We start from the raw sequence: 27,318 nt of genomic DNA on the forward strand, positions 1-27,318 counted from the left end.
GATAGTCCCCTACTTACTTACATAGGACAAGCTTTCCCCCCTGGAACCCAGAAGATATGTGAGCAGACACTCCTTAAATACCAAGAGGTGACTTTCAACCCATTGTGAATTTCCTTTTGCACAAAATGCATGGGTTATGCAGCAGCCTTGTTATACAGAAATATCCTTGGCACCTATACCAGGTGTCAGCAGCCATGAAAGTTGCTCATGTCTCCAGCTGTGAGAAGCTGCCCTCCACGTTTTCAGAAACAGACTCTAAATTTTCCTCTTGACTTCTTTTCTGGAAAGAAAAAGCAGTCACTTACAGCTGATGTCCAGTGTTTCATATCATGTGAATAATAGAGAGTTAAAAAGACTCCAGACCACAGTGGTACTTATAGGGTATGACCCCAAGCGCCATTTGTTCTCTTTCTGTTCTCATTCTCAATCCAATCTACCTTATTTTTAAGGCTCTACTGTATAACTTCTGATATAATTTCTGATATGTATTTTCCCGTGTGTGTGTTTTTTTTTTTTTTTGCCTACATGTGTGTTTGTGTACCACTTGCATGCCTCATGCCCAAGGAGGTCAGAAGAGGGTGGGACAGGAGTTACAAATCATTGTGAACTGCCTTGTGGGTGCTTGGAATTGAGTCTGAGCCTGGGTCCTCTGGAAAAGTAACTGGTGCTCTTAACTACCGAGTCAATTTCCTTCCTGATTTTTCTCTTGATTATTTATTTATTTATTTATTCACTTCACATCCTGGTCGTAGCCCCATCTTTCCTCTCCTCCCAGCCACACCCTTCTTTTCTCTCCCCATCTTCTTTTCCCCCCTCCCCTATTCCTCAGGAAAAGGGAGCCCCCACTCACCCACCCCAGCTCATCAAGTCCCATCAGGATTGAGCATATGCTCTTCCCCTGAGGCCTGGCAAGGCAGTCCTGTCAGGGTGACGTGATCATAAAGCAGGCATCAGAGTCCATGTCAGAGATAGCCCTATTCCCCTTACTAGAGGGCCCACATGAATCCTATGTTTCCCACTGGCTACATCTGTGTATGGGGCCTTGGTCCAGTCCATACATGGTCCTTAGTTGGTGCTTTAGTTTCCACAAACCCCTCTGGGCCCTGGTTAGTTGGTTCTTTTGGCTTTGTTTTTTAAGCTCATGGGCTGCTTGAACTCAACACAAATGCCATCACTCCCAGAATAATTTTAGCTTCATGTGATATTTCCCAATAACTGGTCATTATTTCCCTTTACAGTATTATTTTGACTTTTAGGTAATCAATTTTTTTTTTTCTTTTTAGTCTTTCCAGCTAAGCTTGCATCCATGAACACTACAGTTCTATTTTAGTTTTGTTTGGTTTGAAACTTCATATGAATAGAACTAAAAGGTATGTATTTGGGAGAGTCTGCACCTTAGTGGGACCATAAATATCACCACCTGTCTGGCACCAGCCTCAAGACACAGGCTACTATATAATTTATTTTTTTATTTAATTAATTTATTCAGATTACAACTCAATTATTATCCCATCACTTGTATTTTCCCGTTCCTCCCTCCCTCCCACTTTCACCCTATTCCCCTCTCCTAAGTCTAAGACTGAGGGGGCCCTCCTCCTCCACTTATATAATTTATTTTCTAAAATAGTAAAGGTGCTACCATACAAATTTATCAAAATACTTTGGGACTCTAGGAGCATAGAAGCATATGCAAATCATATAAGACCCAAGAACTTATTAAATACACCAGAGGATGAAAGAACATGGCACCTTACTGGTATCCAGTGTTTATATCACCTTACACTGTGATGATGAAGACCACCAACCTGAACTCTGACTTCCTGTGTATGTTCCAAGGGAAGGACAGAAGAGAATTTTTGATTGTCCCAGAAGCTTTGAGTTGTTGGTTTGGTCTCCATTTTTGATGTGGCCTTTTCAATTGTCATTTATTTGTTTACCTTTCACACTCATCTGGATCTGCTGTCCCCTTGTCTGTCCATTAATCTATCTAGACTTGGTGCTGTTCTCTTCCCCTATGGCTTCCTGGTGCGATACCTTGCTTCTGAAGTTTGACTCAGCTCTGAAGCTTGGCCTAACTCTGACCCTGAGTCCTGACTCTGTAGCAGCAGTGTCTTCTGTAGACTTCTAACAGGGCCAGTTATCTAACCCTATGGAGATACTGGGTTTCTTTGAAATTCCAGGAACTCTGTTGTAGCCATTCTATAATGTGTGTGTGTGTATTATTTACAATATGATATGTAATGTATGATCTGAGAATTAATATTAGTAGTTAAGATTAGATCTAGTGAACCTGTATTTGCCTTGGTGGGATGCCAGGAAGCTGAGACTACTTGGGAAATTGCTGTTAATGAAATCACCATTCTTTGTGAAATTATTGCTATTCAATAAATTCTGACATTGTGGACAGATACGAGCATATTTATCTACATTTCTGATATAGCATGCTTACACTTAAACCTCAGAATTCAACTTCCTTTTATATAAATTCTCTTTTTGTCCAGGCATCTTATTTAATGAGTCATTGTTGTCACTCTTTATACATATGCCCTCCAGCTTTTTGAAGTCTATATTGACACATCCGTATCCACTGGAAACAGTGAGAGTCGTGAAGCCAGCACAGCTGTTTGACACAGTCCCAGCAAAGCTGAGCCAAATGCTGCAATTGCTGTCATACTGCCTCTTACTTTTGGTTTTGATCTCTGTGTGTCACATTCTTGAGGGGCTTTCTGCATTATGATTTATTTTATGTCTTTTCTCAAGAAAACTATGTCTGAATTTCTTTAAGATAGTCTTAAACATACTACCCCTTCTGCTTTTAGGAAAATAACCTTATTTTGCCTTGTTTGGAAGTCTTTGTTATGCCCTGGGGATTGTGATAAGCACAAAGATGCTGGAAATTTCTTTATGAGGCCATGACTCCAGAATTGTCTTGTATACCTACCAAGGTATTATCAATCTCAAATCATTTTAGACTACATAAGTATTTATGGCATATGGCATTCTATTCTTCAGGAAAGTGAAACATTAAACAGAGAAAAATATCTGAGCCAGTCTAGATGAGTTCTCAAGCATAGTGGTTGAGGTACACTTTGTGAATTAGCCTAGCTTAAAAGTTTCAAAGCTCTCCTAGGCTGACTTGTTCTATTCGTTTGTTTTCTCTTTGATTTTTAGTTAAAAGACCTCACTGTAAATGAGTGTGAGCCAGTCTCCTTAGGATTGGCAAATTCTTATGTTTCTTTTATATTAACTTTATTTGAGCATTTTTTGTTTGTTATTTTGGTTTTTCCAAGTCAGGGCTTTGCTGTGTGTATTCCTGGCTGTCCTGGACTTACTTTGTAGACCAGGCTGGCCTCGAACTCACAGGGATCCATGTGCCTCTGCCTCCAGAGTGCTGGGATTAAAGGCATGCACCACCACGCCTGGTTCTTTATATTAACTTTATATCACTTCTATATGTTATCAAAGGCAGTTTTAGGCACACTAACTTTGTTACTAAGTTTTTATTTTCCAGGGGCAATATACTGTAGACTACTTATAGGGGAAAACCTTTAATCTGATCCACTGCCATATCTATTGTTTTTTGAGTTTGTCTAGGGGGAGCTGTGCCAAGAGAACTCTAATGCTACTCAACTTTTTTTTGGGGCTTTTCACAATCTTCATGGCCAGATAAAGTTATCTCTTTGAGAAGAGAAATAATTTTCTGGGGAAAAGACATTTATGAATCATAATGTAAAAAGACCCTCATGAATAAACATGTAGAGATTAGAAACCCAAAGTGAGAGACAGCTTGCTGGCAAAAGCAGCATTTGGCTCAGCTTTGCTGGACTGTGTCAAACAGTTGTGCTGGCATCATGGCTCTAGCCATCTTTCACCACCATCCTCAATCATGGTTGCACTAGTGGGGATCTGTCAACTTCTGGAGCTGGCTCCCCAGCACTGCCACTTTCTCTTTCAAGCATCGCCTTCATTTTCTCCACCAAGACTACAGCTCTTGAGTGTTCAAGTGTTGTCTTAGCCATTGTTCTATTGCTCGTGAAGAGACACCATGACCACAACAACTCTTACAAAGGAAAGCATTTAATTGGAGCTGGCTTACAGGTTCAGAGGTTTAGTCTGTTATTCATCATGGTGGGAAACATGGTGACATGCAGGCAGACATGGTGGTGGAAAAGGAGCCAAGAGTTTTACATCTGGATAAGAAGGCAGCAGGAAGAGAGTGGATCTGGGCCTCAGTTGAGCATCTGAAACATCAAAGCTCATTCCCAGTGACACACTTCTTTCAACAATGCCACACCTACTCCAACAAGGCCACACCGCTCCCTATGAGCCTATGGGGGTCATTTTCATCCAAACAACCTCACAGGTAGTTTTTGTTCCTCGTATTTCTATTGTTGTTTGAAACTGGGCATCTTAGATACTTGTTAGATACTTTAGATAAATATTAGCTAATTTAAATCAGTGGTTCCCAACCTTCCTAATACAGTTCCTCATGTTGTGGTGACCCCAATCATAAAATTATTCTTGTTCCTACTTCATAACTGTAATTTTGTTACTAGTATGAGTTGTACTGTAAATATCTGAGTTTTCCTTTGGTCTTAGGTGACCCCTGTAGAGGGGTCGTTGGACAGATTATAAAAATGCCATTTGACTGGGCTGTAGTCTAGTGTGACTAGTGTGTACAAAAGACTTTAGGACACAGAACTGTCTGAGGGAAGACCACATAAAGGCACTGAAAGGCAAGGAGAGGGCTTTAGAGAAAACTAATTCTCCAGCACTTTGGTCTTGAACTTCTAAACTATAATTGCAAGAAAGTAAATTTTCTTGTTTAAGCTACATAATCTATGGTTCTTCGCTGTGGTAGAACTAGAAATATAAGACATGCCCTCAGTCACTAAAGTCTTCTTAGTGTATTTTAGAAATGTTTGTAAAGTTTGGGTCATTTATACTCTAGATTTCTCCTTATTTTTGGAGGTTTTTGAGCCAAGGTGGGTAGCTCAGTAGGACTGCCTCTTGTTTCCTTAATGCATGCAGAACTGTCAACATGTTTATATTTTGTTTTCTCAGACACAAGGATGAGGCTTTCAGCATAGTGCATAGTAGTGGCTATCTTCTTTAAATGTCTCTGTTGGGTGTCTGTCAATTTTTTGTCTCCACAGTCATATGGTCCCCTATGATCTTACCTGGACTGAGTGCCTTGGTCTTAGCTGCCTCTTTGTACCAAACTCTCTGCTGTTTCAGTAACGCCCACCCTAAGGAAACTTTCTATATCATGCCTTGAGCAAAATCAGCCCCCCAAAGCAGTAAGGCTGCTGACGCTCCAAGTCTTACCAATTACTTTACAATTTATAATTTACTTTATACTGTGGTTTGAGGTTCTGGATTGTATAAAGGGAAGCAAGCATCCTGAGCATCTGCATTCACCTCTCTCTGCTTCCTAACTGTGGATGCAGTGTGTGTTCTCTAGGTGTGTGTGTGTGTGTGTATGTGTGTGTGTGTGAGTGTGATTAATTTGAATATGTGGAGATAATGAGAACAATATTAAAGAAAGAATCAATCACCTTTTCTGTGTTAAATAAGTTTTTAATTTTTAATTTTACAATTTCATATATTACTCTTGTCATTTTGTTTTATACCCATATTTTATAGCAAAAGAAAACAAAAGGTAAAGCAAACATTACACAGTACATTGTTATTAGTTCCAGACAGTAGTAGAATGCCACATATCTCCTTAATTTTGCTTACTAGAAACCAAAAGCCCTTGAATTGGTAGAGAAAGCTCTTACCAAATTTGAACAGCCAGAGATCGAGTATGTGAGGGCGATCCCGAATTCCAGGGGGTAGGAGACCAGCAAAATACGGGACACTTCCCTCCCCAGCTTCTGAAACCAGAAAACAGGGAGAGATGATATGTCATTATCTTTAGTGTGTGCCCACCCAAGAGGACCCTAGAGTAAAATTAAAAGAGAAGGACATAACAGCAGGTGGCTTTCTTTTCCTGTTTGATCTCCCCGAGCATTTTCAGGTGTTTGTTTTCAGCTTCATTTGTCATACTTTTATTCTCCCCAGTGCATTGTCTGTGGCTTCTGCACTTCATTTTCTTCACTTTGCTTTTCTGTCATACTTATAGCAACGTTTTAGTCTCATGAATGTATTCACTACCTAAACTTTTCAGTGAATCTGGTTATTTATGGTTATTGTGGTTATTATTATTATGCTGCTGCTGCTGCCGACAATGATGATGATGATGGGGATGGTGGTGGATGTGATGTGTGTGTGTGTGTGTGTGTGTGTGTGTGTGTGTGTATACATTCATGCCATAATGCTTATCTGGAGGTCCAAGAGTTGGCTTCTTTCCTTACACTATGGGTTCCAGGACTGAATTTAGATCATCAGGTTTGGGAAGAAAGGCCAGTTTTGTTTTTTTTTTATTTTGTTTTTAATCTGCTTAGCCCTCTAGTTGGCCTAGTTAAAATGTTATTAGTTTTTGTTCTATTTTCTTGTGTGTGTGTGTATTTTGTAAATGCATGTATGTATGCAAATGTGCACATGTGTGGCTGTATGTGTACATTGTGTGTGTGTTTGTAGAAACTCCTCTGAGACTGATGTTTGAAACCATCTCTAATGATTTTTCCACCTTATTTAGCAAGGCAGAGCCTCTCAATCAATCCCAGAACCCTCTGGTGTGGCTGGTCTTGCTATCCAATTTGCTGTTGAGATTCCCTGTCTGCTTTCCCAGGCTGGAATTACAGGTGGGCTGCTAGGCCCAGCTAGCATTTATGTGTATTCTAGGGATCTGAAATCTTGTATGCATACTTGGACGTTAAGCACTTTAATATTCAAGCTAGCTCCCCAGCCCCTAGGCCTATGTTGCCTCTCAGAGGATGATGGTAAGCCTCTGTTGCTGAAGATATTAACACATTTAAGTACATAGGACTCAGGTTGTTTAAGGTAGGATAACCTGAAAGCCTCTTTCTTGTAGTTTAGTTTTCATAGCACCACAAGTCCTGTGTTAGATGCCATGTGAGGGATTTTTCTGTCCAGCTGTGATAACTATGAACAACATTGATGACCAGCACTGCAAGATATCCTTAAAGGGGCAATAGTGGCACTTATAGGCTGGCTGTAACCAATAGCTGCCTGATTGGTCTTAAGACCTACTCAACAGGAGGAAAATCATGCCTGCTACCTGAAACTTAGCCAACTTCCCCAGGGCTAGAGAGATCATAGATCTTACAAGAAAACCCACTACCACTAGATGGAGAATCCAGCCCAGATGAAGAACATTAGCAAGTATTTGGGATTGTGGATATATGTAACAGTAATAACCAAAGAAAAAGGCTATCCATTTGAGAGAAAGTGGGGGGGGGGGGCTTCAACAGCTGGATAGAGAAAAAAAGGAGGACTTGATGCAATCCTATTTTAATTAAAATATTTGAAAAGATTTGTTTTTATTTATATGTATGTTCGTGTATGCACACATGTTCATGCCTGCTGAGGCCAAAAGAGCACCTCAGATCCCTTGATGCTGAAGGGGAGCCCATAATACCCTGGTTGTGAGCCACCTAACACAGCTCCTAGGAATCAAACAAGACATGCGCAAAAGCAGAAAGTGCTCTTAATCGCCGAGCTATCTCTCTAGCTGTGGTAATTTCCCCGCCTCTTGAGACAGAGTTTTATGGAGCCCAAGCTGGCCTCGAACTTTCTGTGTATCCCAGGATGACCTGGAACTCATGATCTTACTGCCTCACTTACCAGAGTGCTTTGGTGTGTCAGGCAGGCACCAACATTTTTTTCTTTTCTGGTGTTAATATTTGTGATTATGAATTTTTTCTTTTCTGGTATAGATATTGGCCTTTCTGGTGATATTGGCTTTATTGAATTCAGCTCAGATCTATCAGCTGGGAGACAGCTGCTGTTTCTTCTGCTCAGTTATGTTTCCAAGATGTCCGGCAGCTAGTGGCATCAGCTTTCTCAGGGCCTCCGTTTCTCGTCTCATCATTCTTTATCACTGAGCACCCCATAAAGCCTGGGTTTTCCCGTACTCTGAGGTTTTCGATGATCTGATTCCACCCACTGCAGTCTTCAATGCATTCTTCAACTGTGCTGTTTCTCCCAGCTTGCCTGCACTGTTAGATACCATTTCCTACTAACCTCACCTATCATCAACTGCAACATCCTGTCCAGGACCTAGGTTATGTCATCTTCTTTGGGACACCTCCTAAGCCATCCAGTGTTATTGTCATCCCTTCCACAGTGAGCTGAGCACAGAGCAGTGTAATATTGATGACATGTAGTTACTGTCTGTCTGTCTGTCTGTCTATCTATCTATCTAATCTATCATCTATTTTCCTACCTACCTACCTTTCTATTACCTATCTATGTATCTGTGTGTTAATACAGATTTATCTATGTATATTTTTATCCTGTATATATGCATATATCTATATCTTATCTATGTATTATGTATCTATGTATCTATATATTATCTATGTATTAATGTGTATCTATTATCTATCTATATATTATATGCATGTTATGTATCTATTATCTATCTACCTACTTATGTATGTATCTATGTTACTGTCACCCATTCTTCTACCACTCAAACATTTTATTTATTTATTATAATTTCTTCATATTATATTCTGATTGTTATCCTCTCACTTGTATTTTCCTGTGCCCGCCCTTCTCCCTCTTCCACCCTATCCGCTTACCCTAGGCCTCTGACCAGGAGGCCTCCTCCCCTATCATCTGACCATAGCCTATCAGGTCTCATCTGGCTAGCCTGTATTTCCTTCCTCTGTGTGCCCACAGGGCCTCCCACCAAGGGGAAGTGATTAAATCACGGGCAGCAGAGTTAAGGTCAGAGGCAGTCCCCATTCCCCCCAACAACCTTGGAGAATGAGTTGCCCATTGGCTATATCTGAACAGGGAGGGTGTCTGAGTTCTCTGCATACATTGTCCTTGGCTGGTGAATCAGGTTGTGTAGTGCCCCTCCCCCCACCCGGACCCAGATCTGCAGGCCCTGATGGTCTCCCTGTGGGGCTCCTGAACTCTCTGGGTCCTTCCATGCCCATACTCTTTCATCCAACTCTCAGCACTCCACCCAAATCCTGGCTTCAAGTCTCAGTATGTGTCCTGATTCCACCCCCCCGCCCCATGGTGGAGTCTCTCAGAAAACATCAATGTTGAGCTAATATCCAATTATAAGTGCCATGTGTGTCTTCTGTGTCTGGGTTACCTCACTCAGGATGATCCTTTCTAGTTCCATCCATTTGCTTGCAAATTTCAAGATGTCCTTGTTTTTAATAGCTTAGTAGTATTCCGTTGTGTAAATGTACCACAGTTTCTTTATTCATTCTTTGGTTGAGGGACATCTAGGTGGTTTCCAGACTCTGTCTATTACAAATAAAGCTGCTATGAACATAACTGAGCAAATGTCCTTGTTTTATTGTGGAACATCTTTTGGGTATACGCCCAGGAGTGGTATAGCTACGTCTTGATGTAGCACTATTGTCCATTTTCTGAGAAAGTGCCAGATTGATTTCCAAAGTGGTTGTGCAAGTTTGCACTCCCACCAGCAATGGAGAAGTGCTTTTGAATCACTTCCCCGTGGCTAGGCTGCCTTGCCAGGCCACAAGGGAAGAGAATGTGCTCAGTCCTAATGTGACTTGATGAGCTGAAGTGGGTGGGCAGAGGGATTCCCCTTTACTGAGGAATATGGGAGTGGGATGGGGGAAGAGGAAGGAAGGATGGGACTGGAAGGAGAGGAGGGAGAGGGGCAGCTCTCTTTTGTCACAAGACTCAAGTTAAGACAGACATTGGTTGTCCATTTTCACAAGTTCTTTGCCACCATTGTCTCTGCAGATCTTGAAGGCATGTCAGGTTGTAGTTTGAAGGTTTTGTGGCTGGATTGGTGGCCAGGTTTCTCTTTTTATAACCTGCAGAGTACCCACCTTCCTGCACCAAATAGACTACAGTGTAGGGGTGAAGGCTCCATGCAGGTACCAGCTCCACCTCTCTATGTTCGGCGAGCTGTGTGGATGTTGGTTTCTGGCAATGGTGTCCCTGCTGTCAGTTGTTGGAGAGAGACCCTCTGTTCTAGTATCCACCTGGGCGGTTTAGGGATCTCTATGGGACCACTTCAGCTAATGCAGCCCTTCTTCCCACCACTGGAAGCCTCTCCTGGCTACGGAAAGATGGCTAGTTCAGACTCCATATCCTCCATTACTAGGACTCCTCACTAGGGTCATCCTCATAAGATTCCAGAAAGCTTCCACTGCACTAGGTTTCTGCATGGCCCCCTGGATGCCCCCCAATTCCAGCTGTCTCTCCACACACTCTCTCTCCATTCCTTTCCCAACCTGATCCCTCTAACTCTCATCCCCACTCTCCTCCAGTCCACCCAAGGAATCTATTCTATTTTCCCTTCCCAGAGAGGTCCATGTATCCTCTCTAGAGCCCTACTCTTTACCCAGCCTCTCTGGGTCTGATTATCATGTACTTAACTGTTAATATCCACGTATAAGTGAATACGTACCATATTTGTCTTTCTGGGTCTGGGTTACATCACGCAGGTTGATTTTTTTCTGGTTGTATTCATTTGCCTGCAAATTTCATGATTTTTAAAAATAGCTGAATAACACTCTATTTTGTAAATGTACTACATTTTCTTTATCCATTCTTTAGTTGAGGAACATCTAGGTTTTTTTTTCCAGTTAATGGGTCTTCTGAATAAAGCCACAATGAACATACTTGAGCAAGTGTCCTTGTGGTCGGATGGAGGGTCCTTTGGGTTTATGCCCAAGAATGGTATAGTTGGGTTTTGAGGTAGATTAGCTGTCAATTTTCCAAGGAACTGCCATACTGATTTCCATAGTGGCTGTACAATTTTACACTCCCACCATCAGTGAAGGAGTGTTTCCCCTTCTCTGTTGGGGGATGGTCTGTTGTATTTTGATGTTAATTACTGCTTTCTGTCTGTGATCCATCTTTTGCTTAATAAAAAGCCATCTCACTTGGGCAGGGCAGAGGAGATAGGTGGGGCTAGGAGAGAGAGGAATTCTGGGAAGAAGAAGGACTGCCACAAGAAAGAGAGAGACCTGAAGTGAAGAGAGAAAGGCCGCCATGGGTTAGCTGGAGGAGAAGCACATGGCCCATGGTGTAGATGGAGAATCCAGCCCAGATGAAGAACATTAGCAAGTATTTGGGATTATGGATGGGAGGTAGCTTGATAGAAGTTATTGGAAGCAGATGGCATGGGATCGAGGCAGGAATCCCATGCCTGCCACACTATGGGAGATAGTTTAGAAGATTGATAGCTGCCCTGCCCCAGGTTACCTAAGGCTATTTTAAAATATAACAAGTGTCTATGTCTTGATTGATCACTAGCCAAGCCTACAGATAGTACAAGTAATACAGATAAATTTTAAAAACAATACTTCTCCATATCCTCACAAGCATGAGCTGTCACTTGTCTTATTGAACTTAACCATTCTGATGAGTGTAAGATGGAATCTCAAAGTAGTTTGATCTGCATTTCCTTGATAGCTAAGGATGCTGAATATTTCCTTAAGTGTTTCTCTTTACTGAAAATTTGAGTTTCCTTTACTGAAAATTCTCTATTTAGATCTGTACTCCATTTTAAAATTGGATTATTTGGTTTGTTAATGTCTGGTTTCATGAGATCTGTATCTCTTTTAGGTATTAGACATCTATCAGATGTGGAGTTAGTAAAAAGCTTCCCCCATTCAGTAGGCTGTCTCCCTGTCATACTGATGTTGTCCTTTGCCTTACAAAAGGTTTTCAATTTCATGAGGTCTCACTGTTGATCTTAGTGGCTGAACTATCAATGTTCTGTTCAGACAGTTGTCTCCTGTGCCAATGCATTCTGGTTATTATTCTCCACTTTTTCTTTTATTAGATTTATTGTATCCAGTTTTACTGGACTTCAGTTTTGTGCAGGGTGATAAATATGGATCTATTTGAATTCTTCTTCATCCAGTTTTACCAGCATTATTTGGTAAGGATGCTTTCCCTCCCCTCTCCCAGTTTGTATTTCTTGTTTCTTTATAAAAAATCAGGTGTCCATAGATGTGTGGATTTATGTCTGGGTCTTTTTCAGTTTGATTCCATTGATCACCATGTCTGTTTTTATGCCAATACCGTGCAGCTTTGCAGCAGAGCTTTAGGTCAGGGATGGTGGTACCTCCAGCAGCAGGTCTTCTGTTTTTCAGGATTTTTTTTTTTCTGAGACAGGGTTTCTCTGTGTTGCCCTGGCTGTCCTAGACTCACTCTGTAGACCAGGCTGGCCTCGAACTCACAGCAATCCGCCTGCCTCTGCTTCCCGAGTGCTGGGATTAAAGGCGTGTGCCACCGCGCCTGGCTATTTTTCAGGATTGTTTTAGCTATCCTGGGTGCTTTGTTTTCCTATGTGAAGTTAAGAATTGTTCTTTTAAGGTCTGTAAAGAATTGTGTTGATATTGAATTGCATTGAATCTGTAGATTCCCTTTGATAAGATGGTTATTTTTACTAAGTTAATCTTACTGATCTATGAGCATGGGAGATCTTTCCTTCTGATGAGTCTGAATTCTAAGCCAATAAAACCCAAGCAAATCTCTTGTGTTATCAACAAGGTTATTCACATTTATGGTAGTATGATGTATCACATGTCTGGGGTACAAAGAAACAAGATTGATGGACACTTAGCAGTGAGACACGAAAGCAAAATCCACATAAGATGCAAAAGCATGCCATTATGAGATATCTATGTGAGGTCAGAGATGACTAGGTATTTATGGTTTAAACACATGTGGCAACAGCAGAGCCCCTTTCCTGGTTTGGTGAAAGGCTTAGTGGTCCAGGAACGTACTCTTTTTGCACTAGGATGGAGGATGGCTTAGTCAGTAGAGTACTTGCAGGCAGGACAGAAAAAGTGAGCTCAATTTCCAGAACCCGAGAAAGAGAGGTGGGGCAAGAGCAGGTGCAGGGGGGAAAGCTAGGGTGTACACTTTGTGTTGGGGGTGACAGAGACAGGTAAATCCACATGGCTCACTAGTCAGCTAGTCTAGCCTGCTTGTGGAATTTCAGGCAGTGGCCCTGTCTCAAAATTAAAAATGGACAGTGCCTGAGAAAAGACACCTGAAGTTATTCTCTGGCCTTCACATATATGCATGCAACATGCATGCACACACACACATACAGAGGCACACAGCTCAGGAATCATCTTGGAAGAGGGGGCAATGAGCTTGTTAGCAGCCATGGCTCACAGAGGTCCAGCATTGTCTTTGTGTCTTCTGGACAAGCCAGGGCCACAGGACTCACAAATTCACAGCACCTGTGTTTTCTTCTAGCAGATGCCAGTCGCACACAAGGTCAAATGAATCAACATTCTACCATGGAAAAGATTGGGGTGAGGCAGCTCAGGAGTCTCTATCCCTAACTAAGGGACTACTTTACAGTCAACAATTCTAGGCAAGGAGAATTAGTTTTCTTTAGGGACATAGCCCTAGGTAGCTTAAACATACTCCAGTGGACAGACTGACACCTGTGAATATAAGGGCAGCCCAAAATAGGCTCCACTGGTTATTGAAATAAATGAAACAGAAAAGTGAAACTGGGAACAGGAGATGAGAATGGATCTGAATGGAGTTGGGAGAAAATGGATGGTGAATATGATCAAACAATATTGTGTGAAATTTTCAAAGCATAAAATATCATTTCAAACATAAGTAGAAAGATGTTTCTGTAGACTCAGTTACTTACTGCTTGTCCATAATTCCTATATGACACAGTACGGAAGCGAACCAATTCCACTATTGTCAGGCTTGCTGCAAAGACCGTAACAATTATGCAGAGTATGTTCAGGGACAGGGCGCAGAGAAGCTGAAAAGAGACATGGAGTGACCATACAACATCAGAATAAGCATTTCGGATGTTTTTGTGTGTTCCTTTATTTGTCATTTTTAACTAGAAAAAAAATGAGTTAAAACTTCTTTATAGTTTGTGAAGCTCTCAAAGTGTGCTTATGCTTGCCATTTTTCTGGTTTACATGAAATCTTATTAATTTAGAGGAGACATGAATTCATTATCACATTCTGCCAAATTTTGAATTCCATCAATTCTCAAACCTTTATGTTTTATAATCTTGTGAGTCAGCTGTAAGAAAGACTGAGATGTTTGACTGAAAGATTTAAAAAATAAAGAAAACTGATAAGAAATGGTGACTCTGTAGAAATAAAGTCTAATAACAGTTGATATGTTTGAATCCTGGGTTTTTAAATCCTGGGCCAACAGCACACAACAAGAACATTTGCTCAACCATATTCATAATAGCCAGAACCTGGAAACAGCCTAAGTGTTCCTCAGTAGAAGAATGGATAAATAAACTGTGGTACATTTACACTATGGAATACTACTCAGCTATTAAAAACAAGGAATTCCCGAAATTTGTGGACAAATGGATTGAACTAGAAATGATCATAATGAATAAGTTAACCCAGAAGCAGAAAGACTCAAATGGTATATACTCACTTATATCTGGACACTAGCCCAAGGGGCATGTCCCATGACAGTCTTCACTTACCAGGAAGGTGGGTCAGAGGGGAGGACATCCTATTGGGTCTCTAGGTGAGAGAAGCATGGGAAAATGGGGAAATAGAAGGATCCAGAGGGTCCTAGGAACCTATAAGAAGAACATTAGGATGGGTAGATCTGGGCCCAGGTGTCTGGCACAAACTATGGCACCAGCCAAGGACAGTATGTGCAGTAAACTTCAAACCCCTACCCAGATCTAGCCAATGGACAGGACGCTCTTCACAGTTGAGTGGAGAGTGGGGTCTGACTTTCACAAGAACTCTGGTGCCCCATATTTGACCATGTTCCCTGGATGGGGAGGCCTGGTGGCACTCAGAGAAAGGATAGCAGGCTCCCAAGAAGAGACTTGATACCCTATGAGTATATACAGGGGGAGGAGGTCCCCCTCAGTCACAGTTTTAGGGAAGGGGAGTAGGGGGGAAATGGGAGGGAGGGAGGAATGGGTGGATACAAGGGATGGGATAACAATTGAGATGTAATATGAATAAATAAAATATATTAAAAAATAAATCCTGGGCCAACGTATCAACATCTTTGGACAGACATCAGAATTATTTTTAAAGGAGTTTGAGATTTTATTTATTTTTTGTTTATAGGTGCTTTGTCTGGATTCTTGTCAGTGTATCACATGTGCGTAGTGCTCATGGATGACAGAAGAGGATATCAGATGCCCTTGGACTTGAGTTGCAGATGGCTGTGAGCCACCATGTTGGTACTAGAGATTGAACATGAATCCTCTGTAAGAGCAGCAATATTCTTAATTCCTGAGCCATATGTCCATCCCTAGATTCTTACGTATAAAAATTTAAAATTAGCACATTCAGCCCTATAGAAGATACTAGAAGGAAGACTTCAACCCAAGGAGGCCAACTATACCCAGGAAAACACAGGAAAGAGATAACTTCACTTTAGCAAAACAAAACTAGACAAGCACACAAACACATTACTACAACCAACATCAAAATAAAAGGACCTAACAGTTACTGGTCATTAATCTCTCTCAACATCAATGGTTTCAACTCTCCAATTAAAAGACACAAACTAACAGAATGGATGTGTAAATAAGACCCAGCCTTCTGCTGCATACAAGAAACACACCTCAAACACAAGGATAGGCATTACCTGACAGTAAAGGGCTGGAAGGAGGTCTTTGAAGTAAACAGACACAAGAAGAAAACTGGAGTAGCCATTCTAATATCTAATAAAATAGACTTTCAACCAAAATTAATCAAAAGAGACGAGGAAAGACATTTCATACTCATCAAAGGAAATTTCAAAAGATGACATTGCAGTTCTGAACATCTATGCCCTAAATACAAGGGCACCCACATTTGTAAAAGAAACATTAATAAAGCTTAAACCATACTTCAATCCCACACATTAATAGTGGGAAACTTCAACACTCTCTTCTCATCAAAGGATATATCAATGAAACAGAAGCTAAACCATGAAATAATGACACTAAGAGATGTCATGAATCGAATGGACCTATAGAAACCTACAGAACTTTTTACCCAAACACAAATGATTATACCTTTTTTCTAAGTACCTCATGGATCCTTCTCCAAAATTGACCATATAGTAGGTCACAAAGCAAGCCTCAACAGATACAAGAAGATTGAAATAATCCCTTGTATTCTATCAGAACACCACAGACTAAAGCTGAACCTCAACAAAAACAGAAGTAACAAAAGGCCTAAATCTATCAAGAAAATTGTCCATTTAGATTTTCAAATTTTGTGGCATATAGGCTTTTGAAGTAAGACCTAATGATTCTTTGCATTTGTTAGGTGTCTTTTGTTATCGCTCCCTTTTAGTTTATAATTTTGTTGATTTGGATAGTGTCTCTCTATCTTTTAGTTAGTTTTGTTAAGGATTTGTCTATCTTGTTTTTCTCAAAGAACCAGCTCTTAGTTTCATTGATTCTTTGAATTGTTCTCTTTGTTTTTAATTTATTGATTTCAGCTCTGAGTTTGATTATTGCCAGCCAACTATTCCTCTTGGGTGTGTCTGTTTCTTTTTTTTTCCCCTAGGGCTTCCAGGTGTGCCATTAAGTTGCTTGTATGACATGTTTTCAATCTCTCTATGAAGACATTTAGCACTATGAACTTTCCTCTTAGCATGTCCCACAAATTTGGGTATGTTGTACCTTCATTTTCATTGAATTTTAGGAAGTTGCTAAAGAACATTTTCTCAACTATATTCATAGTAGTTTTATTCATAATAGCCAGAATCTAGAAACAACCTAGATGTCCCTCAACCAAAGAATGGATAAAGAAACTACAGTACATTTACACAATGGTAACTATTGGTATACTATTGGTATACTATTAAAAACAAAGACATCTTGAAATTTGCAGGCAAATGGATGGAATTAGAAAGAATCATCCTGAGTGAGGTAACCCAGACCCAAAAGACACGTTTGGCATATACTGACTTTTAAGTGGATATTAGCCCAACATAGATGTCTTCTGAGACTCTACCCATCGGAGGATTGGGACAGATACTGGGACTCACAGACAGACTCTGGGCAGAGTGCTGAGAGTAGTATGGAAGAGTGGGGGGAATGGAAGAACCCAGAGGGGGCCAGGAGTCCAACAGGGAGACTATCAAGGTCAGTAGATCTGGACACAGAGGAGCCTGAACAGCCTGATGCACTAACCAAGGACAATGCATGCAGAGAACCTAGGACCTCCCTTTTAAGATATAGCCAATGGACAGCTCATCTTCCATGGATGCATGGGGGTGGGGCAGGGAGGGGGGAGAGGGGCGACTGCCTTTGATATGAACTCTGCTACCTGCAATTTGATCACTTCCCCTTGGCAGGCATACAGAGGAAGGGGATGCATGTTATCCAGATGAGACTTGATAGGCTGTGGTCAGATGGTGGGTGAGGAGGCCTCCCCCCTCTGTCAGAGGTCTAAGGGAGGGTAATAAGGTGGAAGAAGGAGGGAGGGTGAGAATTGGAAGATAAGAGTGAGAGGATAACAATAGGGATATAATGTGAATAAATTATAATAAATTTTAATTAGATCAATTGATTTCTAAGCTATCTTTTAGGTCTAAAATTTTAATGTTTTTTATTCCATCTACACCATGGAAAGATTTTTTTTTCTTGGAAAATTCTCTACTTTGAAACAAAGTACAACCGTTTTCCCAGGTGGATAGACCAGAAAATGAAGTATTAAAGTACAGTAATGTTCACATGGAAGAAAGGCTTTAGATTCTGTAAATAATATTCAATCACACTATTCATAAGGGTAGAAATCCAAACAAAATTGTTATTTAAATTTAGATATTTTATCAGGTAGTCATCATGATTGTTAGCTAGTGTACCTGGTCTACATTAAGTAATCTGCTCTCAGGTTGTTATTTTTTCCGCTCATTTACTTTATAGGAGTGGGAGATTCCTTTATTGTTTGTTAAGAGATGATTTTTCCTTTATTCTAAAGACGTGTGTGTGTGTGTGTGTGTGTGTGTGTGTGTGTGTGTGTGTGTGTGTGTGCATGTGAGTGCATTTGCCTTAAGAAGCCAGAAAAAGGAGACAGATCTCTTGGAGTTACTGGAAGTTGTGAGCCAATGTGGGCCCTGAGAACTGAATTCTAGTCTTTTGTAAGAGCAGCAAGTGCTTTTAATTGCTGAGCCATCTCTCTGGCCCCAACACTATCTTTTCACTCAAATCTCTTTTTCTGTTTTGTGAAAATGCGTACTAGAGGCATCCCAAGCTTTTCAACTTACCATATATCTACTTTGATGGTTTGCTGCTCTTACTGTGGAGGCTCCTGAAATGATAAACTAGACACAAGCATATATTGGTAAATACTCATTGATAATGCTCAGCAATTTAAACATGCTTTAAAACAACTCTATCTCCCAGGCCAATAATTTTCAGAATTATAATAGTAACAAAAAAGTAGAAGGGGTTGAGATGAGATTCCATTATGATGTAATGATGTTTTCAAATGGTGACAGGTAGTGAAAGTCACAAGAGGGTCACAACAGGCATAAGCAGAGGACACTGGGGAGGGTTTAGGTTGTGGTACATGATGATGGCTTCTTAAGCCTTCCTAAACCCAGGACCAAGTTTGGTGATATGATACCTTTTATATAACTCATTTAGGTGTTATTCCAACTTCTCTTGTTCCTGGTAAAAACCAAGGACTATAATGACTGTGAATACATCCAGGTATGGAAAAAGTGGCCCATAAATTCATTAGACACCATGACTGTACAAAATAACCTCATTATTGAGAGGCCAGAGTCACCATGAAAGCCACAGGATGCCCATGGTTTTGCTTTGCTTATTTCTATATTTATGCATGCATGCATGTCTGGTATATGTGTGTAGTTTATGCACATGAGTGTGCACGTGCATACATCTAATTATACACATATATAAGTCTCATCAGGCATCTTTCTCCTCACCTTATTGCCTTGAGAAAGAGTTTCTCAGTGAACTGGAGGTTTGCTGTTTCAGCTGGGCTAGCTGACCACTGAGTGTTTGGAATTTGGTTGTCCCTACCCCTCACTGCTGTTGTTACTGCTATGTGTAGCCCTGCCTGGCTTTTATGTGGATTCTGAGGATTTGAACCTAGTCTTTATGATTGCATGTAGAGAAAGCACTCTATTCACTGAGTAATCTTCCCAGCCACCTTGCCTTTTATAAAAATTATTTTAGAAGGCATTCCATTATGTCCTTTCAGGATTCTATTTTCTAAGCAGTACAAAGCACTTCTGTGTTAATTAAAAGCAGGCTCCACAACTTCCACGAAGTAGTCTCTGTCTTTTTTATTTTTAAGTTTTACTTATTTTTATTTATGTGTAGAAATGTGTATGCATTCATTTCCTGTAGCGGTCAGAAGTGAGCATAACACACCCTGGAACTGAAGTTGCAAACCTTTGTCCTTTGCAACAACAGGAAGTCAGTCTTCTAAGCCACCAAATCATCTCTCCAGCCCCTCTCTTTTCTGTTTTAGTGATTTTAGTGAAAAGTAGCAGTCATGTTCCGTACTTTAAAAAAATCACATTAAGAGTTGCATATGTTGATCATATTCTTTCCCCTTCCCAAGTTATCCATCCAAGTTGATGTTCTTTTTTCCCCTCAAAACAAACAAGCCAGCAAACAAACAATAACGCCACCCCCAAACAAAGAGGCAAGCAAAGCAAAACAGAATAAAACACCCAACCAAAAGCACCACAGTGAGAGCACACAAAACCCCATGGAGTCTGTTTGGTGTTGTTTGGCTGTTCTTGAGCTTGAGGCCTGCCCAGGAGTGTGATTGACACTCCAAATAATTGCTGTGCTCTACTGAAGAGAATCGAAGTCCTTTTTCCTAGTGGGCGTCACCTACAAACTGCTCCTTGGCTGGGATGAGACTTAGTGTGCACTTTCCCTTTCCCCTGCTCAGATTTTTGACTGGTTTGAGCTTACGTAGGTTGCGTACATGCCGTCATAGTCTCTGTGCTTTTTCAGTCACTACATGCATGTGATGCACAGACATGTAGGCAAAACTCAAATACACAGGAAATAAATTAAAAACCATTTATAAAAATATAAAAATTTACATTATTATCTTAAAATATTTTATTTCTTCTTTGAAAGTTTATACGTGAATAGAGTGTATCTTTTTTTTTTTTTTTTTTTTTTTTACATAGAGATTTTGTTTTTATTGATGATATCCTCCCTATCCTCCTAAATCTCATCCACCTCCTCATCCATCCTCTTTTCATTGTTTCCTTTCTACTCTTTTGTTGCATATACTCTACTGTCTTCTTCTTTTGTATTCAATTTCTTGACTCTCTTTTAAAACACTTTTTCCCTTAACTTCATTTTCTTTTTTTTTTTTTTTTTATTAATTTATTCTTGTTACATCTCAATGTTTATCCCATCCCTTGTATCCTCCCATTCCTCCCCCCCCCATTTTCCCATTATTCCCCTCCCCTATGACTGTTCCTGAGGGGGATTACGTCCCCCTATATATTCTCATAGGGTATCTTATAAAAATTTTTGTTGGAGTGTTTTGGACAAAGTCTTTCAAAGTTTATTATCTAAATGACAAGTTTTACATTGATTACATTTTTAAGATTTAGATGATTTACTGAAAGCGTTAGTTGTGCTGTGCGCTTGTGTGCGTGTGCGTGTGTGCATGTAGGCCAGAGGTTAACTTGGGTATGCTTCCTCAGGAGCAGTGAATTTCTTTTTTTTGGAGAAAGATTTCTTAGTGGGATCTAGGATTCCTAATTAGATTTGACTGGCTGATTGGTGAGTGCCAGGATTCTGTCTCTGCCTTGGCAGAGCTGAGACCACAAGTGCACATCATGCTTGGCGTGTTAAGGGTGCTGGGGTTGAACTCAGCTTTTCCTGCTTGGGCTGCTACCACTATGCTCACCAAGATGCCTCTTTCATTGCCCCCTGAAATGATTTTATAGCATGCAATGGAACACAAAGGGACATAAATCACTTCCCTGAGCTTTGTCTACAAGGTCTGCTTTTTCTTATCTTTTCTATTTTCTTCTTTCTTCCATGTGCTTTTTACTTATGCGCCAAATGCACCATTTCTTATTGATGAGGCAGTGGATTGCTTATTACCAAGGCTTGTTTGGGTTTTGTCCTTGGGCACTCTGACTCAGCTTACAGATAAAGGCAGATGCCCCAGAGGGCACTATATCTTCTAGTGACCACTCAGCCTCTTCTGAAACAGCCAGGAGACCATCTTTGTTAAAGGAAAGTAGTTTTTTTCCCCCCTCCCAATTGTCTATTTTCACCTCTTTTTTTCTAGATTTGAGACAAGTGTTTCATATTCTACCATCCACCATCCCTGTGCTTGAAGTCTCCCATTGACTGCTTAGTCGTTAACCCTTTTCTAGATGATTTTAATTTTTGACCTTCTGAGATCTCTCCTAAATCACGTACTCTTTAGTGATTTATGTGTCTGCACCATTCTACTTACCCTGTGTATGTGCTTCTTGGCATTTTTCCCTTGAATCCTTTATAAAAATTACTTGATATACATATTAATTCTCCTGTCTTTGTTGGTCCTTTTAAATCTCAATGTTATGTATTCACCACTACTTGCTGTCATTTTTCTAGAGGATGCTCTCTGGCCTTAAGCTCTAGCAATGTTTTTTTCACCCTATACATTCTCTCAGACCTTCTGCTCCCTACTGTATTCTTTCATCACCAGCATCAGTCATTACAAACACCCCCCTAGGAGGAAATCCCCCTCAGGAACAGTCATAGGGGAGGGGAATAAGGAGAAAATGGGAGGGAGGGAAGAATGGGAGGATACAAGGGATGGGATAACCATTGAAATGTAACAAGAATAAATTAATAAAAAATTTTAAAAAATTCACCAATGCTCTAAATGTAAGATATGAAACTTTGAAATTTCCAGAAGAAAATGTGAACCACTTGAGAATATAAGATTGGCAAGAGTATTTTTTTTAGCTGTACCTTCAAATCAGGGCAATCAAAAGCAAAAGTAGACAAATGATATCTCATCAACATTTTGAATGTTTCATTGTAGAGAAGTAATAAATGTTTGAAATAGGAAAAACAAACAAACACCCCTCTATATCCATTCTCAACTCTGGTGTCACACCCCCCCCCCCCCCCGATTTAAAATAAAAATTGAGTCTTTTAACCAAAATCCTGATGAAATGTAGTTTTACTCCTGCTTCACATCTGCATCCACGCAGGTGAACAGGGATTGAGTAAAGACTTATCTCACTATTCAGTCACGTTCTGAAACCTCAAGTCCTTAAAGCTGTATAAGGATCAAATCATTTTTCCATAGGCCAGATATACTCCCTCACTTTTCCCAAATGGCCATTCCACACTCTCTCATCCCCTTAAATAGCTGCTTCACATGCCTACTCTCGCTTTCAGCTCATGTCTTTTTTTCCTGGTACATTGAGATACTTGTAGCTTTTGTAGGAAATCTTCCACAAGCTTCCCAAATCCAATGACGATGTCCCCCACCCCCTTTGTTATCTCGCCTTAACACCATGTACATTAATGGTTATAATTCTTTGCATTTATATTCTATGCACTGTGAGATGCTCAGGAACATCCTTAGCTTTTGCTCTTTAGATGTAAAAATGCAGAGCATCGCCAGATGCAACGATATCTTTTCTAGGGAGTGAAATTAATACTAACTGGAGAACATGCCCATAGATATTTGTTCACTAAAATCCATTATTTCTTGGCAACATAAATATGTGATTGGTATGATATCACTTATTTTTTTATTCTGACACACACACACACACACACACACACACACAGACACACACACACCAGCAAAAGACATGATAGAAAAAAAAGGACATAAAGTTGGAAAGAAGATGTGTTGGAGGCAGAGTTGGAGGGAAGGGGTCAGGTATATATGATAAAAATGCGTTGCACACATGTATGGAACTATCAAAAAGTAAATGAAAAAAATAAATATAAAAATTACTCAACTCTTTCATTTTCCTAAACCAAACCTAGCAAGGATTTCATGTCATCATTTTACTGAAACTACTTGTCATGTTTATGAATGGTTTCTGGGAGTCAGTTTTCAACCTTTATTTTACTGACAAGTTGACAGGAGGATAGGGCTGATTTTCCTTTATGTCTTGTGATATATTTTTCCCTTGACTTGTAGGGATCCCCACACTCAGAGTTTTCCTTCTTCCCTGTGGCTGTCTAGAAATTACACTGGAGCGCAGATAACAGCAAAACTGAAAACTAACCGTGCTAATGGATGTGGTGGTAAAAAAGTTAGGGATATAGTCCACATTGTGGTCGTCATCCTCTGTCGTGTCTACGTTTCTTGGCTAGCACTTGTAGATTAAAGGTGCTCAATACACATTTATTGAAAAAGGAAATTAGATTTTTGAATAAGTCAGTAAATGACAGTTAGTTATACTAGTCTTCTGAAAACCTTGTTTAGAAACTGGCCCCTACCATCTACTATCCGAATCAATATTATATACTGCATTATTAGGATCAACACAAATATATTATACTCACAGCAAATCCCCATAAAGCAGTTCCCATTTTGTAAGTTAAAGGTTCATAAGTCCCAAATACTCCTTTAATTTGTCCCATGTACAACAGCAACAGGAAATACCACATGAGTACATGATAGATGCCAATCATAATCTGGATAACCTGTGAGAAGGGAGAGCTGTTAGTACTGAAATGATGTAATAGAAAACACAGTTTCAGTAAACTCGAGAAGCAGTTAACGTCTTTACAGAAGATGAATGTAACTGGTCCTGCACTAACTATGGAGTTCTCATTGGTTGTACCAGACACAGGACCTGTCCAGGAAGGACAAGCCAAGACTTTGGGAAGGGCCCTGCTGGTGTATGAGGGACAAGCTGAAGTTTTCTTATTGAAAAGTGATTCTTAATTCAGAGCTTGCCTTTGGGTTTTAGGCGAGCTCATTCATACTATCAAACTCAACAACCAACCAACCAATGAACCAGACTGCAGCCGACAGCAGTATGCATGTGAATCTGGGAGAGCAGATTAAGATATTTCACTCTATTCCCAGAGTGATCTGTCACTATAGAGAGAAGAATTCTCGTGAGACAACTTGGACAGCCAGTCTGCATGGCCTAAAAATTCAGAGGAAAACTTGAAACCCATAAAAGAGTTTTCTCCTTGCTGGTTACAAAAGCATGTGATTTTCCTAACTTCTTGGTGTTTGTTAATAGAACAAGGTAAGCTTTAATCTCATGGGTTTATAATTGAACAGAACTGTATATTTCTCCTACGGTACAGACATGAGTACAGTAATTAAAAGAGATCAATGATAGACCACTTTTTTTTTTCTTTTCTTTTTCTTTCTTTCTTTCTTTCTTTTTTTTTTTTTTGGTTTTGTTTTGTTCTTTGAGACAGGGTTTCTCTGTGTAGCCTTGGCTGTCCTGGACTTGCTTTGTAGACCAAGCTGGCTTCAAAGTCACAGAGATCTGCCTGACTCTGCAATAGACCTCTTTTAAACTAACAAACACACACATACTTTTATGTTTGGTAATTTATTCAGATTGCTGGATCTCCTTGGGTGTGGCGATTCGGTTGATACGCTCATGCCTTAGCACATATTTGTGTGTGAAGGGCTGGGAGATGAGACAAAAGCTATAGATGAATAAAACCTTCATGTTTCTTAAAAGAAGCTTTTGCATCTTAGTTATTCAAACACATTCCTTTCTAGGTACAAGGTCACCCTTAAACCACCATTATTTAAAGCATTGAATTTTAGTCAATCAGAACTAAGTCTTACTGCTGTGCTTGGAGTGTGGGGTGCTTTTCATAGAATTACATGTTCAACCCCTGTCTGGGTGTGGGGTACCTTTCACAGAATCACATGTTGAGACCTTGTCTGGGTGTGGGGTACCTTTCACAGAATCACATGTTGAGACCTTGTCTGGGTGTGGGGTACCTTTCACAGAATCACATGTTGAGACCTTGTCTGGGTGTGGGGTACCTTTCACAGAATCACATGTTGAGACCTTGTCTGGGTGTGGGGTACCTTTCACAGAATCACATGTTGAGAACTTGTATGAATGTGGGGTGCCTTTCACAGAGTCACATGTTAAACCCTTGTGTGAGTGTGGGGTGCCTTTTTACAGAATCACATGTTGGGCCCTCATCCCTGGCTGGTCCTGATGTTTGGGAAGGTTGTTGAATTTTTTCTAATTACTATTATTAATTTGTTTATTTATTCACTTTACATCCTGATCATAGCCCTCTCCCTCCTCTCCTCCCAGTGTCACAGTCACTCCCTCTTCCATCCCCCCCCCATCCACCCCAGTTCATCAGGACTAAGTGCATCCCCTTCCTCTGTGGCCAGGTGGAAAAGTACCACCAGGGGGACGTGATCAAAAAACAGAGTCCATGTCAGAGACCGCATCCCCAACTCCACAGGAAGCCTGGGCTGCCCACTTGTTACTGTGTTGGGGTCCTAGTTGTTGAATCTTTAAGAGGTGGAGCCTTGCTGGAGAAAGTTATTAGAGGTGGGCATTGGTGCTTTGTAGCCAGGCCCCGTTTCCTGCTTACTCTCTGATTCCTGAATACAGATGCAACGTGGCCAGCAAGTCCAAAGCCTCCTTTTCCCACAGTTGTGCCTCTCCTGTCCACTGCCATATCCTCCTAGCCAGGATGGACTCCATCCCTTCAGTAAGGACTTGCCAAACAAACCCCTTTCTATTCAGATAGGTTGAGGGAGCTTTTTCCTCAGTAACAAGAAAGCATGACACTCACCCCTAAAACCAGAATATTTGCTGTAGATATTTTTGACTCTCCACATCCCATACTTTCAGAATTTCCTCTGGTTGATTTTTGTTTCTAATCGTCGTTGATATCTTTATTATCAGACTTCTACAGAAGAACACAAAACACATATGCACGCTCTTTCTCAGAGAAAACTCACAATCTGATTCTTAGTTTTGACAACTTTCCCAAACTCCGATGCCACAGCATTTTTCTTTCTATACTTTTACTTCTCACAGCCCTTAGTGCACATTTATCTGTTCTGAATGACAACCTGCTAAGTTAAAAAGACTCTTTCTATGACTAGGAAATGGTAATATATTGCACATGTTATCTCTTGCTACTTAATAGAATTTCTAGATGATAAAGAATAAAGTTCAACTACAGAATAGAATTAAAGAATTTCAATAAGGCCCCAATGGTTTTTCACTTTCACAATCAACTTAATGCCAATCATATTCTGCAATTTCTTCCTTTAAATTTTATTTGAGAATTTCATATGTGATATAGTATATTTCAAATTTTCTATCTTTTCTTCCCATTTACCCCTCTTGTATCCTTCATACCCTCTTGAATTCATAACCTCTTCTTCTATAATTATTGGTGATATGTATATATGGACATAAAAGTTAATAACAAAGGTAATGACATATGCCTGATCATACAGTGATTTTTTCCTCAATCTTTTCTGAAAGAAGACAGTTTTGACAAAATGATAGTGCAACTTCAAGTCTAATGACTTGGTTATTTTAATGGATCTTTAGTTTCTAAAATTTATCTTCTTGGTGTCTATTAATACAACAGGGGAGAAAGTATGTTCCTGAAGTTCCTGAAAATTGTGTGCTTTCAGACACTGTCTCTGAGAAGCAATCAAGAGTTGAGACTTGCAGGCAGCCAAGTTCAATTTCTCTATTGTGACTAGATAGCCACAGAATCACAGAACTTGTGTAGGGAAATGATGAGGTGTTATATCAAGAACACTGTTAATCACCGCTCTCAGACAACAGAAACAGAAATCATTTTGTGTGTATGGATAAAGTTATGCACATTTGTAGCACACCACTGGAAGCACCGTGTGGTAAGCTGGGGAGTAAAATATCTGGTGTCTCTGCAATCCCTATGAGGTTCACAGTAAAGTCATCCAAGTGAAAAACTCATAAAACTGCTCATCAGAGAAAAAATATGTGCGCGTGTGCTTAAGGTGCTCAGTTTAACTGTTAGAAGAAAAGTGTATATTCATGGAATAACTGGTCAGGATTATTTCTTTAAAAATAGAACCAACTATATATGGCGACTCTGCAACCCAATTAAGGACCCTAATTTTGTAAAAATTAGATGGAGAATGGAGATGTGCCCATCCTCTCTCCCCTCCTTAGCTCCCTTTCTCTAGACTCCGTGTCCATTTTGACACTTAGCAAAGGTAAAGCAGCACACCGTTTACCTCACATTTTATGTGCCC

The 27,318-nt window shown here is 40.2% G+C and overlaps 1 protein-coding gene across 1 annotated transcript; it reads right to left on the reverse strand.

The window, feature by feature from the left end:
• Positions 1-205: 205 nt before the first annotated feature.
• Ms4a13 (membrane spanning 4-domains A13) lies at positions 206-25,877 on the reverse strand. The gene is made up of 6 exons (XM_051146908.1): positions 25,851-25,877; positions 23,613-23,753; positions 18,335-18,391; positions 13,766-13,885; positions 5,784-5,879; positions 206-280 (listed from the first exon to the last, which is right to left on the reverse strand). Exons 2-6 carry the CDS (start codon positions 23,739-23,741, stop codon positions 206-208), a joined length of 477 nt encoding a protein of 158 aa, XP_051002865.1. The 5' UTR covers positions 23,742-23,753; positions 25,851-25,877.
• Positions 25,878-27,318: the final 1,441 nt, after the last annotated feature.

The sequence above is a fragment of the Acomys russatus genome, chromosome 5 (genome assembly GCF_903995435.1).
Source record: "Acomys russatus chromosome 5, mAcoRus1.1, whole genome shotgun sequence".
NCBI classification, from domain to species: domain Eukaryota; kingdom Metazoa; phylum Chordata; class Mammalia; order Rodentia; family Muridae; genus Acomys; species Acomys russatus.

What these genes read in the sequence shown, in the direction of transcription:
- Ms4a13 (XM_051146908.1), bottom strand. Translation starts at nt 23,741, where the DNA reads ATGATTGGCATCTATCATGTACTCATGTGGTATTTCCTGTTGCTGTTG. An exon ending in ACCATCAAAGTAGATATATG is followed by an intron (nt 13,886 to 18,334) that starts GTAAGTTGAAAA and finishes GTCTCTTTTCAG; the next exon opens with CTTCTCTGCGCCCTGTCCCT. An exon ending in TCTCTGGCTGTTCAAATTTG is followed by an intron (nt 281 to 5,783) that starts GTAAGAGCTTTC and finishes TTTTCTTTCCAG; the next exon opens with AAAAGAAGTCAAGAGGAAAA.